The sequence below is a fragment of the Mytilus trossulus genome, chromosome 9 (assembly GCF_036588685.1).
Source record: "Mytilus trossulus isolate FHL-02 chromosome 9, PNRI_Mtr1.1.1.hap1, whole genome shotgun sequence".
Classification (NCBI taxonomy): Eukaryota; Metazoa; Mollusca; class Bivalvia; order Mytilida; family Mytilidae; genus Mytilus; species Mytilus trossulus.
This window is the reverse complement of record NC_086381.1, coordinates 24,850,143-24,864,228: the sequence shown is the minus strand read 5'-3', so window position 1 is coordinate 24,864,228 and position 14,086 is coordinate 24,850,143. Positions and strand designations below refer to the sequence as shown.

At 31.5% G+C, this 14,086-nt stretch overlaps 1 protein-coding gene and 1 long non-coding RNA gene across 2 annotated transcripts; both read right to left on the bottom strand.

Annotated features, from left to right (window-relative positions):
* Window positions 1-983: 983 nt before the first annotated feature.
* LOC134683735 (uncharacterized) lies at window positions 984-5,461 on the bottom strand. Its single transcript, XM_063543050.1, has 5 exons — window positions 5,369-5,461; window positions 3,374-3,625; window positions 2,620-2,750; window positions 1,595-1,736; window positions 984-1,096 (listed from the first exon to the last, which is right to left on the bottom strand). The coding sequence occupies exons 2-5, from the start codon at window positions 3,623-3,625 to the stop codon at window positions 1,022-1,024; spliced, it is 600 nt and encodes a 199-aa protein (XP_063399120.1). The 5' UTR covers window positions 5,369-5,461; the 3' UTR covers window positions 984-1,021.
* Window positions 5,462-5,826: 365 nt separating this feature from the next.
* LOC134683734 (uncharacterized) lies at window positions 5,827-12,708 on the bottom strand. Its single transcript, XR_010101076.1, has 6 exons — window positions 12,547-12,708; window positions 11,510-11,615; window positions 10,589-10,644; window positions 8,107-8,198; window positions 6,233-6,340; window positions 5,827-5,904 (listed from the first exon to the last, which is right to left on the bottom strand). It is a non-coding gene; the product is annotated as an uncharacterized LOC134683734 (long non-coding RNA).
* Window positions 12,709-14,086: the final 1,378 nt, after the last annotated feature.

The following is a 14,086-nucleotide window of genomic DNA, read 5'->3' as shown; positions in this document are numbered from 1 at the left end:
CGAGTGACGAATGTTCAATAACGAATTTGAATATATTTAATCTTAGATTCAACTTCTGTTTTGTCATTTTTAGGTTTGTATCGAAAATAGTGACATAACTTTCATAGTTATCATGAAAACCAACAAAACAGGACTCTGAGGTCAAGCTGTAACCATCATTTTGTCATTGATTTTGGGTCATTCGTCAGGCGAAACTCAATAACTAACAGATAAAATTAAAAAAAAACATCAGTGTACATTTTTATTATTATGTGTTATTGTGTATAAGTTTACAAACAGATAAATGATACTTTTTACTTGATCACCATTTGAATTGTTTTCCTTATATGCATGACAAAAGGCGACATTCATTGACCACTTTCCTGTGTTCCCTCAGAGACTCCAAAGAGTTGTACCTTCAACCATAAATGGTACAGAAGAACAACGGAACTTCTTTTTCTTTTTTGTGGTGAGTCTTAATTTGAAATTTCAGTGAATATTTGTAAGTGTATTGCTAATTATATAAGGACATTTTTCTGTACTAATGTTATTGTGTCGATTGAGGTGTCCCATAAGCGGTTAAACTCACCACAACACGTGTTATTTGCTTTTGAATATCAATGTGTGTAAGCTTGGTAATGATGGCAGAAGAAATTTTTACGCAACGTACGGAATCTCAGTCTATTTGCAGTTCATTATTTTGTAAATAGATATTTTTATTTATTTGAAAACCTAACGCATAGTGGTTTCTTTTAAAAGAACCTAAGAAGTAATATCCAGTACACTATAATAAATGATGAAAAGTACGCTCCTTTGTACAGTCTACGAGTAATAACAGTTCACGAAAAATAAATGATTTGTAAGCTATATTCTACTTATACATTTGTACACTAGAAAAAAGGTAATGTAATACTATAAACAAATTACAAAACTTCAACATATTGGACTGAATAAACAACATATATTTTAATACAAATCTGTATGTTAAACATTACATATACATTTTCCCTGTTTAAATACTGTTGAGATACATGTAGTCATTCTATTCAATAAAATCGTAAGTATTTACTGTTTCTAAATAGTTTTCAATCACTTTGTAACATAATTCATAGTCATCCTGCAAAGAAATATAATACGTGTTATCAACAATATACTTTAATTGTGTTCTGTTATATACATTTTGTGTTTTTGTTAGGGAAGATGAAAAATCAAACGGTTTCGAGAACACACAAGTAAACTAACGTGTTTTGCAATTGCATAAACATGTGTATAAAGATATTGCTTCTTCATATGAACGTATGCGTTATTAATAAAATTGAGAATAGAAATGAGGAATGTGCCAAAGGGACAACAACCCAACAATAGAAAAAACAACAACAGAAGGTCACCAACAGGTCTTCAATGTAGCGAGAAATTCACGCACCCAGAGGCGTAAATAATAAAGTCATATATCAGAAAGACAACACACTTTATTTAAGTTTTACTTTTCTAACTATTCTTGATGTCTTTCAATCATCCTTATCAACACATAAATATTATTTTCCTTTCAAAACAAACAATAAAGGACATTGGACTTCGAATTAAAGTAAACAATATAAATGAATAAGCAACTCACAAAATTCTTGAAGAAACCTCTTTCATTTTTATTTGCTACCATTGCGTTTTCCAGAAGGCTGAAGGTGCTTCCATTTTTAATTGCATAGATAACATTTAAACAAACTGCGAGTACTCCACAAACCGACAGGTTATTCTTCTTACTGCGAAAGACAAAATTTTATAAATAACGTGAACAAACAAAATGCAAATATTAGGTAATCTAAGTTATACCTTATTCCTGAGGTAGCTAGTGCTTGACGTTCCTTGCTACATGTGTATACAATTCCTTTTTTCGCAAGGATGACATATGTATCTATTGATATATATATATATAGATTTTTTATCCTCTACTGTTACTGTCCCTTGGTATGGGAGAGTGTTGGCGCCTCCAAACGGTTAGCATTTCAACATTCTTTTGATTACTGTCCGAAGTCAAGAGTCTGAAAAATTCAGTGGTTGTCTTGTGTTGCTATGTAACATATTGGTTTGTTTATCATCATATTGTACAGAAATGAGGCCGTTCGTTTTTGAGGTTAGTTGTTTTAAATCTGTATGTAGGGGGTCGTTCGTACCTAAATAAGCAGTTTGGGTTTTGTTAATTGACGAATGTCTTACGGTGTCCTTAAGTTGGTAATTACGAAGTCATTTTGTCTCTCATGGAGAGTTGACTCATTGACAATTCTACTACATCTTCTCATTTTTATATTAACACCTAGACCGGAAAAGTAAAAGGAATCAACTCAAAACTATGATGCATGCCAGTCTATTTAGAATCACATGAAGATAAACTGTACTATAAAAAAAAGACATGACACAGGGAAATAGAATTTGTATGAAATCATATTTTGCGTCCATATTTTATATTGGATGTTTAAAGTTTTGCCGTACAAATTCCTGAAGGGAAAGTATTGGTCCAAAAAAGATCAGTTGGTCGGTAATGTAGTACCGTTATGTTATAAATATCATTTGGTTGGTATATCTCTTTTTACGGAAAGAGGAAGCACATTTCTCCGCGCTAAAACCACAAAATATATACCACCTTACCAATTGATTATAAGAACTGGTGCATCAGTCACTTCACTTGCTTTACCCAGGATACAACACATTGCTTCCACAGAAAAAGATTTGCAAACATTTGTTTTAAACATTTTAACATTGCGCCTCTTCTGTGTTGTCTGTAATATAAAACTAAATAGTAATGCGCTAGCACGTGCGTTAAGTATTTCAATAAAGCAGGTATACATATAACTACACGTGACTCTTGTTATCTTAAACGTTTTTTAATCTCGAAACTGATAAGTTTATAGCGTGAGATTTTTTAAACTGGAAGTCGCCCGTATCTTCTATGTTTTTTCACGAAATCAACAGAAAACGTTTTAAGAATTTATTGTACACTAACGATATGTTTAAATTGAAACGACTTTTGTCTAAACAATCAAGGTATATTGATTTCTAGAAGTCTTTTCCTATTTTGAGAGCTGATGTATAACTGTTTTATATAAATACATTTGTTGATTTTGTTATGATTTTAAGACATTTTTAGATCAGTTCAGTAAATTAAGTTGAAACATAATATAGTCAAACAGAACAAAACGCGATACTGAAAATATATCAGGCATATCAAAACGTTTGCCTTACCGTATTTGCGCAAAACCCCCTTCAGAAACTGTTTCTTACGGTTTATTTTCTTCTGAGACTTTCGGTAAACTATAAGAAAGGAATTTAGTATAATTTCTCGCACAATGCAAATACTTGATAATTAACAATTATACAAACAACAATTTTTTAAATCAATTACCTTGTTCTGCAAATTGAATGCTAACAGCATGATGTTTTTATTCGTCCTCTCGACAGAATCAAGATATATCTCTAAACTTTTCATTCTAAAAACATCATCTAACTTGGGATAAAACTCTGCCACCTTTTCATTTTCCTTTACCAGAAGTATAACATTTTCTATACAGTGATCTGCAACAATGGTCCAGAATTGTTCGGCCAAATTCTTTTGCGGCATTTCTAACAATACGGATACGTTATTATGATAAAGCATCTGTTAAAAACATGTGAACTATTATTATCTACAATGTACAATACAATAGGTCGGCACGCGACCTATCTAATTTGTTAAACAAGTCATCAACTTTTTTTTCTTTTTTTTTTGCTGTTTTCTCTTTCGAAAACAAGGCTTTTATAGATAATATTTACCACTTTATTTTGGCCTGCATTGCCCCGCCACTTTCCTTAAATATGATTTATTTTTATATATAATTTGTATTCAAGCATTCCTAATGCGACTTCTATTGACAGAAAGCTCGTATCTAACGTAACAACGTATGGTATCAGGGCGAGTTACAACTACTTGTTCGTTTATACTGCTGGTTTTTTTTTAAATTCTCGAAGGTATCAACACCAAAGCAGTCAACACCTTTGTGTTTACATGAAATGTAATCGAAATGAGAATTTTTTTGTTTATTTTCTATTGTATATTTTTGACTATTTCGAAACAATGCGGTTTAAAGATGACTATATCTAACCTTGTTATACTTTTTTTTAATTTGTGGCTGATAATGGTGTTATTCATACGTTTTGTTATCCGAAAGTCGCTAATGAGACTTATGTAGATGACACACTCGTCTGTAGTATAAAATTGTATGTGACCCGTATCTTTTTTCATTTTCTACAGAATTGAATTTGCAAACTTCATATAAACTGGCGAAATTAGTAGCCAAACCAGAAGGTTTCAACGGGAAGGTTGTGCAATGAAAGCACGTTGCGCTTTAATCGTACAACGATATGACGTTGTGCTGCTTCTGGTCTTTATTGTCTCCTACATACAGTTAGCCATGCCAATGGGTTTGAGGTATATAAGATAAATTGAATACCACAATATTCATTAAAAGGGTAGCGGGTATTTACCCAAAATACTGACAATACAAAAACAAACTATTTATTTAAAACATGCATGTACAGTAGTTGTCGTTTGTTTATGTAATATATACGTGTTTCTCGTTTCTCGTTTTGTTTATATAGATTAGACCGTTGGTTTTCCCGTTTGAATGGTTTTACACTTGTAATTTTGGGGCCCTTTATAGCTTGTTGTTCGGTGTGAGCCAAGGCTCCGTGTTGAAGGCCGTACTTTAACCTATAATGGTTTAATTTTTAAATTGTTATTTGGATGGAGAGTTGTCTCATTGGCACTCACACCACATCTTCCTATATCTATGTACAAACACATTTTTAACAACAAAAGACTAGTTATGGCCAGATAGAATTGGTACAAGCATGATACTTTGTTTGAATAAGCAAGTTGTTCCGGAATAATACTTAAACATTACGTATCCAGACAAATCAGTAGCGGTAAATTGAACGCACAATTCAGGTACAATTAATAAATCCCTATTGATAATGCATGCCTTGATACTTACTATATTGTTTATAAGAAATTCGTTTTAGAAACGTTTTTGACGTACTTTAGTGGGAAAATAACTTTTGGAATATAATACTATGAAATCTGACCATTACAAAGTGTGTTTACATTTATCCTTGGTATGATTTCATTGATATGTCTGTACTGTATACAAACAAAAGATTGATAATTTTAAACCACACTGTTATAAAATTAACAGATGATAATTTTCTACACAAAGTCGATGCTTAAGACATTATCGTTGACATTCAAACATGTTTCAATCATATCAATACAATATCAGTTTCATTGGAGGGAAAACAGGTAAATTAATTTAAAATATATACTAGTGAACGAATAAGACTCAAAAATAAAATGTTCACTTACTTTGAGTGTTGAATTATTTATGTTTAGCTGATTTACAACTACAAAGTTTTAAAAATAGATTAGTAACAGAATGTAAATCAAAGTGGAACCCAAAGACAGCAAGATAGATACGATGATATACACCAACAAGTATCTAAACTTTAAAATTAATAAGAAGTGCTATATATATATGTCTACAGTATTTCTGATCGAAACATCACGTAAGAAGCACTGTGGTTAAACAGCTGTAACAGTGTTTTCAATGGTACGAACTACTAAAAGTAGCTACATGTATTGGAAACATCTTTAATATTTGAAACATGAATTCGTTTTTCCTTGGTTTACGGCATGAGACCAAATGGTATAAGAATGAATTATTGTATATACAAATAGTTCAATTGATCTATGCGTTCATCAAGTTATGTATCAAATACACAAAACAATATCAAAATGAACCCACTTTTAACCATTTATAACCTACCCTTTCTTATTCCTGTGTCGACGAATTCGTACTCATTATTACATGGCTTGGTATTACTTGCTTGATTTTTCAATAGCTAAAACGGTATTGTAATATAAGTATTTTAAAATACTTTAAACATATTTGATTTCATAAATATCTACATATAATTACAATTTATACAGACAAATAGTCCCTTAAGTAATTTAGTTAAAACTTTTTTTCTTTTCCGTTTTTCTTACAGTAAGAAATGTCTTTATATTGAGAGTAAACTTGAACCATTAATAATAAAAGATAAATTATTATAAAATATTAAAATAAACCGTTTACAAGTTGTTTCTTTGTCAGCACCTGTAATTTTGAACGTTTTTCTAACGTAGTGTGTTAAGTATACATAGAAGGAATTGTAGCAATATTGTATTTACCTTAAATTCTGCTCGAAGACTTCTTCCAAACAACTCTTTATTCCGAAATCGCCGTGTCAGATCTGACACTACACACTTTTTAACCAAGCTAGCTTCATCAATATACGTCTATTTGTACATTTCAAATGAAGCAATATAAAATTATATAAAGTAAAGACTATAAAAACGAAAAAAAGATATTTCTTGTAAAAGCTGGTCTTCAATAAAGAATATACATGTATTGTAAACCTAGAATTTCCAAAAGTTAAAACAAGTTTTATTGATATATAATCACATTTTTTTGTTTTATTGTAGGATTTTTTAATTGGTTTGCTTTTAAGCCCATATGTCTCATTACGCTGAGTATCAAAACAACAACAACAAATAAAGAATAATTAAATGACAACAGAAACATTTGTATTGTACTCAGAGACCTTCAACAAAATTGTTTCATTCAAACATCATACAAGAATCGGGAAAATATTAATATAGCAGGTGTTCTGATATCCTTCACAGTCAAGTATCGTATATTCGGAAGTGATCGAAGCAAAACTGTACTAAAAGTAATGCAAATTATTAAGAATAGTCAATAAAATTGAGAATGGAAATGGGGAACGTGTCAAAGAGACAACCCGACCATAGAACAGACAACAGCAGAAGGTCACCAATAGGTCTTCAATGCAGCGAGAAACTCCTGCATTCGGAGGCGTCCTTTAGCTGGACCCCAAAACAAATGTATACTAGTTCAGTGATAATGGAAGTTTTACTAAACTCCGAACTATACACAAGAAACATAAATTAAAAACCATACAAGACTACCAAAGTCCAGAGGCCCCCGACTTAAGACAGGCACAAACATGCGGCGGGGTTAAACAAGTTTTTGAGATCTGAAAGCTCCCCGTATACCTCTAGCCAATGTAGATAAGTAAATGTATATCAATACGCACAGTAAAATTCAGTTCAAGAGAAGTCCGAGTCCGATGTCAAAAGAGGTAACAAAATAAAATAAACAAAATGACAATAATACATTAATAACAACAGACTACTAGCAGTTACTGACAAGCCAGCTCCAGACCTCAATTAAACTGATTGAAAAATTATGTTTTCATCATAAAAATACCAGGTAAAATCCGTCCTGTTAGGGCTTTAGTAAAAGTTTATTTGTTGTTGATGAACACGCAGACAGAACTATTTCATGTATATATTTATAATGAGTACTTACCGACGCAATACAGAAGAATATTAAAATGACATAAAAAAAAATTAGGAATAATCTACCTTCTTTCGGTCTGTTGGTCTTTGATTGAGAATTTTACACTATTATAGGAAAGGAGATGTTCCTACATTGTATTAAAAACAACAACACTCTGAAATACATATAAGCTAACTAATAGAGCATTTGCATTATTCACATATCTGGATACGTACACGGATCGACGTATACGAATCAGACAGATTTGTATAAAATAATGATTAAGCCCCGACCTCAATTAAAAGTTAATTAATATTAAATTCATTATAAAATATCTTCATCGGGACCAACTTGACTTAATTTATCCTTTCCTCATATGTGTATTATACTATACGTTGATATGGATACGCCAGCCAATGCGTGAATAATACAATTGCTCTATTATTCACTGTTCACATGCAAACTGTTAAACAACAAATGTTGTTGTCATTTTTGAGAAACTCAAAACAAAATGTTGTCAACAGTAGCAAATAGATAAGAAATATTTTGAAAGGATTTTTCCATTAAAAATTTCATGAGAAGTGTCTGTATTGAAAACTACACACCTGAAATACACGTTTGCTTTAATCAAATATTAAACAGCTCTGCTTTATTTTAAATTTTTTTTTAAATATATATAAAGATCGATAAAAGATTCACTCACATTTTCCGCAGCAGTAACCTCTATTTCAGCGGCCTGTAGATCATTTTGGTATATATGATTGATATGTGTCTCTCCGTAAATGTGAGATTTACCTAAAAATGTAACAAGTATTCTTTCTGAACTTTTCTCCAAAAGAACTTAAAATTTCGAAATATTAAAAAAAAAAAAAAGGTAGTCATTCAGCGAAGGCATTAAACATCCGGATACATTTGGGTAAATCATCTGCGAATAGAGTTTACTTTAAATTATAAAATGTTTACTATAATTAGGATTTCCAAACGTGAGGCTAACAAAAAATAAATTATTATTGTGGGTCAAAAAAAAATATCATAGGCTTTTTTTTTGTTTTGGGGTGTACATGATCTTGGATTTGAAACCAACCATAAAAAAGAGGCGATGTGTACTTAAGAAATTTACAAGGCAGCACTTGCACCTGCAAAGTGGAAAGAGATTAATATAAGTTGCAAAACTTGTTTCCCAATCCACTATAAATAGATATGTTTAAACTTAAAGTAATTGTGTGTACCGGTAATCGGATTCTTAAACATCAAACAATTGTCATGAAGAATGAAGAATACTAGTTCCTACCACAGGCTAGTTGCAATATTTCACCCCACTAAACAAATTTGAAAGTACTTTTGTCTCCAATACACGCATGGTCCGTTTTGTTGTCCTTTTCTGTATGGTTAGTTTCAGTTATAAGTAACGTGTTTTACTTGCTATCTCATTGAGCGGATTAAATCTTTCTGGACGATGAGGGTCAATCCAGTTTTAACTCTTAATAAAAAATATTTCAAGTATATTTCCTTTTGAACTCTTGTGAGTATCAAACAAATAATATTACAGGACATGATCATGTCATTTTTGATAAAATCGACATCATATCCCTTACATAAGTGTCAAAAATAATTGAATGCCCTGATGAACACAAATGTAACATGCAATATCGTATTTGAAAGGTGGTCAATTATCAGAGAATCTTGAAATCAAAGACATATGGTGTATATTCTTTAAATATAATATCAAAATGGAACAGCTTTTAAGTCAATCTCTCAGTCTATTCATAACTTAAATCGATACCACCTGAACTTTTCGAGAAACAGTCATGATTTGCTAAAATGTCATTATTGCAGCTAATGTCAACTGTTTTTTTTTTATCTCTCATGCTAGGCCTCCAAGCAACTTAATACTTTGTGGCATGATTGATCTGCAGTTTTAGCCGTTAAAAAGTCTTTTTTTTCCCCTAGAGATGATTGAGCTTAAAGTGAAATTAATGTTTTCGGTGTTCGCCGTATAAAAGAAAGTCCAAACCAAGAGATATCATTGTCTGTAATTAATGTGGTGAAATGAAGTAATACGTAACGTAAACATATTGAAAGATTCTCCGTTTAGAATGTCACGTTATTAAATGTTGTCGATTCCAAAATAAACTCAAAATCAAGAAAGGTCAACTCATGATGAAAAAAGGCATTACATGTATTTACATAATTTCTATCTATTCCATTCCCTGTAGCACCACCACTATATTTCGAATGAGACGACCGATTTATATGTATTTATAGATATACGGATATGATAACTTAATTAAAGAGTGGTGTAAGATTCATTTACCAGAGCCAGAGGGATAGAGATATTCAAAAAATAAAACTGACAAATGATACTACATAATAATAATAAACTAACGTGAAATCATTAGTTACTGAAGTGTGTTGTGATGATATAAAAGGTCTTCAGTTTCTGATTTAAAAACTTAACACAGAAGTAATCGCTCTGATTGTAAATTGTAGGAACTATACGTTTGATGTAATTTCCTCAAAGACTATTGGTTTTTAATTGGTTTATTATTTTATATTCCTTTATTTAAAAAATGTGTTTTAGAAGTTATTTAAGATCACCCCCAATTTTAGGTGTGGTTCGTGTTGCTTCTTCTTTAGTTTTTTTTATGTTGTGTCATGTTTACTATTGTTTGTCTGCTTATCTTTTTTATTTTTAGCCATGGCGTTGTCAGTTTATTTTCGATTTATGAGTTTGACTGTACCTCTGGTATCTTTCGTCCCTCTTTTAAGTGAAAACAGGTTTTATTCATTGTTGAAGGCCGTACGGTGACCTATAGTTGTTAATGTCTGTGTCATTTTGGTCTTTTGTGGATAGTTGTCTCATTGGCAATCATACCACATCTTCTTTTTTATATTTATAATGCGGTATTCATCTTCAAATAATGAAAACCAGAAAATAATTACTGCGCATATGCTATTAACAGAATATGTTTGGGGGATTGAATAGTAAAATTGATAATTTTTCTTTTTCAAATAATTTCGTTTCCCTCGGAGGTGGGACTTCTTCCTCATTGTCATTTGTGCTATATTTTAAATTATTAAACGTTATTGGATTTTTTTCTTTAGCCAATTATTTGTCAAAACATTTTTATGCATGTTTTTATTTCTATATTCTATATCATAAGTCTAGAGATTCAAAAACTAACCTCTCGTGATATCTGTTTTTTCATAATTCAGCTCCTGTTCGGAGTTGTACCATCTCCTTTTTGAATACAGTACAGATTTATTACTCTTGTCACTATTGTGGTCTTTTTTTTATCTCAATTTGTATAAAAATGTTCTTAAAATTTTTTATTTTTTTTTACAAATTGTGACTTGGATGTCGAGTTATCTCATTGACACTCATACCACATCTTCGTACATATATATTAAAATCTTTTATCGGGCTTCGATTACAAAGTATTCGAAGTATTTCACCTACCGTATCCTGTTCGAACCACTGAAAAACCGGTGTATGTGTTATCAATGTAATATGTTAATGACCCGGGTTACCAATTATTCTGCCAAAGTAAGTGGTTCTCTTCCGACCCTCCCCTTTTCTTGCTTTCTCAAAAAAGAAAAATATGATTGCAACGATAAAGCTCAAAGTCTTGAATTGGCACAAAACAATAATTCTAATTTTCGGATCATGCATGTAATTATGTATATTTTGGATTGAAATAAGACTAGATATATATGCATTTTTGGTTGTTAACCAAATTTAATTCCCCATTTCCATTCTCAATTTTATTAAACAAAAAACTTTAAAGGTTATAACTGTTATGATAATTTAGATAACGTATTAACGATTTGGGTCATTATTCAGAGTATAAGTGATGACGAAATAAGCGAAATCAATTCGAATTTTTTTTCTTCCGATCGAAAAATGACATGTTCTCTGTCTTTGAAACTGGCTCTATCGCTCTTAGCTGGAACAGTGAACTATATCAATTGAATAGAGCTTAGTTTTGCTTTAATTACAAAAATTATCTTGGAAAACACTAACATGTTGTTAGTTATTCTAAACAATCCAAAAAAGTCATTATAAAGTACGACTTATAGCTATAGTTTTAATACTAATAAAATACCTTTTCGCATATATGACAACAAGTATTATTACTATTATAATGACTAAGACACCACTGACTGTTCCAACTGCTATTGGTATACTTCCTACTGGTTCTTGTTCAGGTTCTGTAAAAAGGAATGCATTGGTACAAATTTTCTAATTTGCAGTGAGCCTAAAGATTAAACTGCATATTCCTATAGCCTTTTATTTCATTCTTCAAGTATCACACACGATCGAACTCCTGGTACGGGGCCACTGAGTTACTGACTGGTGTAAGTAGTCGAACTAATGTATAAATATCAATTGACTAAGGTTGCCAGTTTTCCAAACGAAGGTTACTGATTATTTCTTAGTACTGCAGTTTCTTCCACCAATACAAACTGACCATCACGAAATAGCACAACAGTGCTGAACGAGGAATAAAAACATAAATTAATCAACCCAACCTCCTTATAACTGGTTGATTCTTTCCTTTAAAAGTTGTTCGGATCATTTCAGAATGTTTGAAACCATAAAAAACATCATAACAGATGGGACGCTATTTCATATTTTCTATTAAAATATTCCGTTTCTAAACAGTGAACTCATTTTGTCCAGTATTGAATTGGTTATTTCTCTTTAAGTTTTTTTGGGGTTTCCATTCTTTAAAACAATAAAACTGGATATAACACAAGATTGAAACATTGAAGTTGGGAAAATATACTCACACCCATTGAGAATGGTTGAAGGAACTACTTTTCGTCGATTGATTGTATATTTGTGTTATTTACATGAAATTTATAAAATACCTGTTATATTTGTGCGAAAAAAATGGAAGGTTTGATATATCAAAAACTAAAATAAACCGATATATTATAAATGTTCTGATCTAATTTCGAAACATAATCAGTGCCATAACCTTTCCCGGTGCAAAGTTCTAAGGATTATACTATCCGGTCAGGGCTTGTTTCTTTGACTGTGTTAGATGTATGAACACGAACAACAGTCCTCTGCTTCAGGCCTTTTAAATATAGTTGATTTTTTTGTTGTTGTCAATTTCAGCATAGAAAGATTTACCTGCACATGTAGAAAGGGCACACGAGTTATTATTGTATTCCTCTCCTTGACAACTAACACCACCATTTGCTGGTATAGGATTGTTACAAAAACGTCTCCTTCTCTGTTGGCCATTTCCACATGTTACTGTACAAGCTACCCAAGAACCCCAGGCTGACCATCCGCCGTTAACTGAAATATAAGTATTATGTATATAGTCTAGCTACCGTGAATATTTTAGTTGCGTGAATGTTAAATGTGTTTACTTAAATAAGTGATCAAATCTTTTGGAAACATAGATTACCTGAAACAGTTACACAATAAATTGTATATTCATTTTGTATGATTATAAAAAACATTAAATAACATAATTTCACGATCACCTGATCATGACAATTATGTACATAAGTTGAACTAAAAAACGTTTTTAATCGTTCAAAACCCCGAGTTTTTGCAATTGTGGCTAATTTTGGGTATATTGTCCAAATTTGTAAATCGAAACAAAATAATGATGGAAGGAAAGCTATTTATTGTCTTTCGAACACAAAGTAATTTATTTTTGTGATTCACGTCCTGCAATGAAAAGGGTGCAGGATCGATACATTCTTAAAACGGTTCCTATTTCTTGTGACATTTTCAAATTAGGATGTATTGACCAACGTCACAATGAAGCATAGTGAACGCATTGTGTAGTTGTTTAGTCATTAGTCATTACGTCATTAGTGTTCTCCTAAATGGAGCATATGGTGCATATGGAGCATAGTTGTTAATTTGCCGGTTCTTAAAAACATGTCCATCTTCTACCTTGGTCTCACAGGGGAACATTTTGTGATTTACGACTAAATATGTTAACGGTAATCTCACCTACAAGACTTAACATAAAACTATTGTTCTGGACATCATACAAGATTGTTACATTGAAGTGGGAAATGTTTACTCACACCAATGACGTCAGTTGATAATGATTGTAGTAAACGCGGTACTTTGAAACGATGATTTTTTATGGTTGTTGTGCTTCTATTTTGTTTTTTTTCCACCTATTGATCTTATATTTGATAAAAGTTGTATGCCTTAAATTAATTCTGTTGTATACGTCGCGCAGAAAAAATTGAAATGATTCAGATATTAAAAATTAATGAAAACCGATATATTTTTCGGTGCAATATAACCTAACACTCCGTTCTAAGTTACAAATGCCCAACATGGGTTGTTCGTTTGACTGTGTTTTGTGTATAAAACGCAGCTATAATCCCCTGGTTTTTGCTTTCTATTGATTAATAGATGTAAATTTCAGCATAAAAAGTGAAAATACAAAAAAGTTCACCTGCACATGCAGGAAGTGAACATGAATTATTATCATATTCCTGTCCTTGGCAACTAGTACCACCACTTGCTGGTGTAGGATTGTTACAAAAACGTCTCCTTCCTTTTTGGCCATTTCCACATGTTGTCATACAAGCACCCCAAGAACCCCAGAACGACCATCCTCCATCAACTGAAATATATGTATTATTTATATAAAGTAGCTAATTACTTAAATAATTTAGTAGAGAAAATTTGA

What these genes read in the sequence shown, in the direction of transcription:
- LOC134683735 (XM_063543050.1), bottom strand. Translation starts at nt 3,625, where the DNA reads ATGCTTTATCATAATAACGTATCCGTATTGTTAGAAATGCCGCAAAAG. An exon ending in CCAGTTCTTATAATCAATTG is followed by an intron (nt 1,737 to 2,619) that starts GTAAGGTGGTAT and finishes TGTCTTTCGCAG; the next exon opens with TAAGAAGAATAACCTGTCGG. An exon ending in GAGGTTTCTTCAAGAATTTT is followed by an intron (nt 1,097 to 1,594) that starts GTGAGTTGCTTA and finishes ATTTCTTTGCAG; the next exon opens with GATGACTATGAATTATGTTA.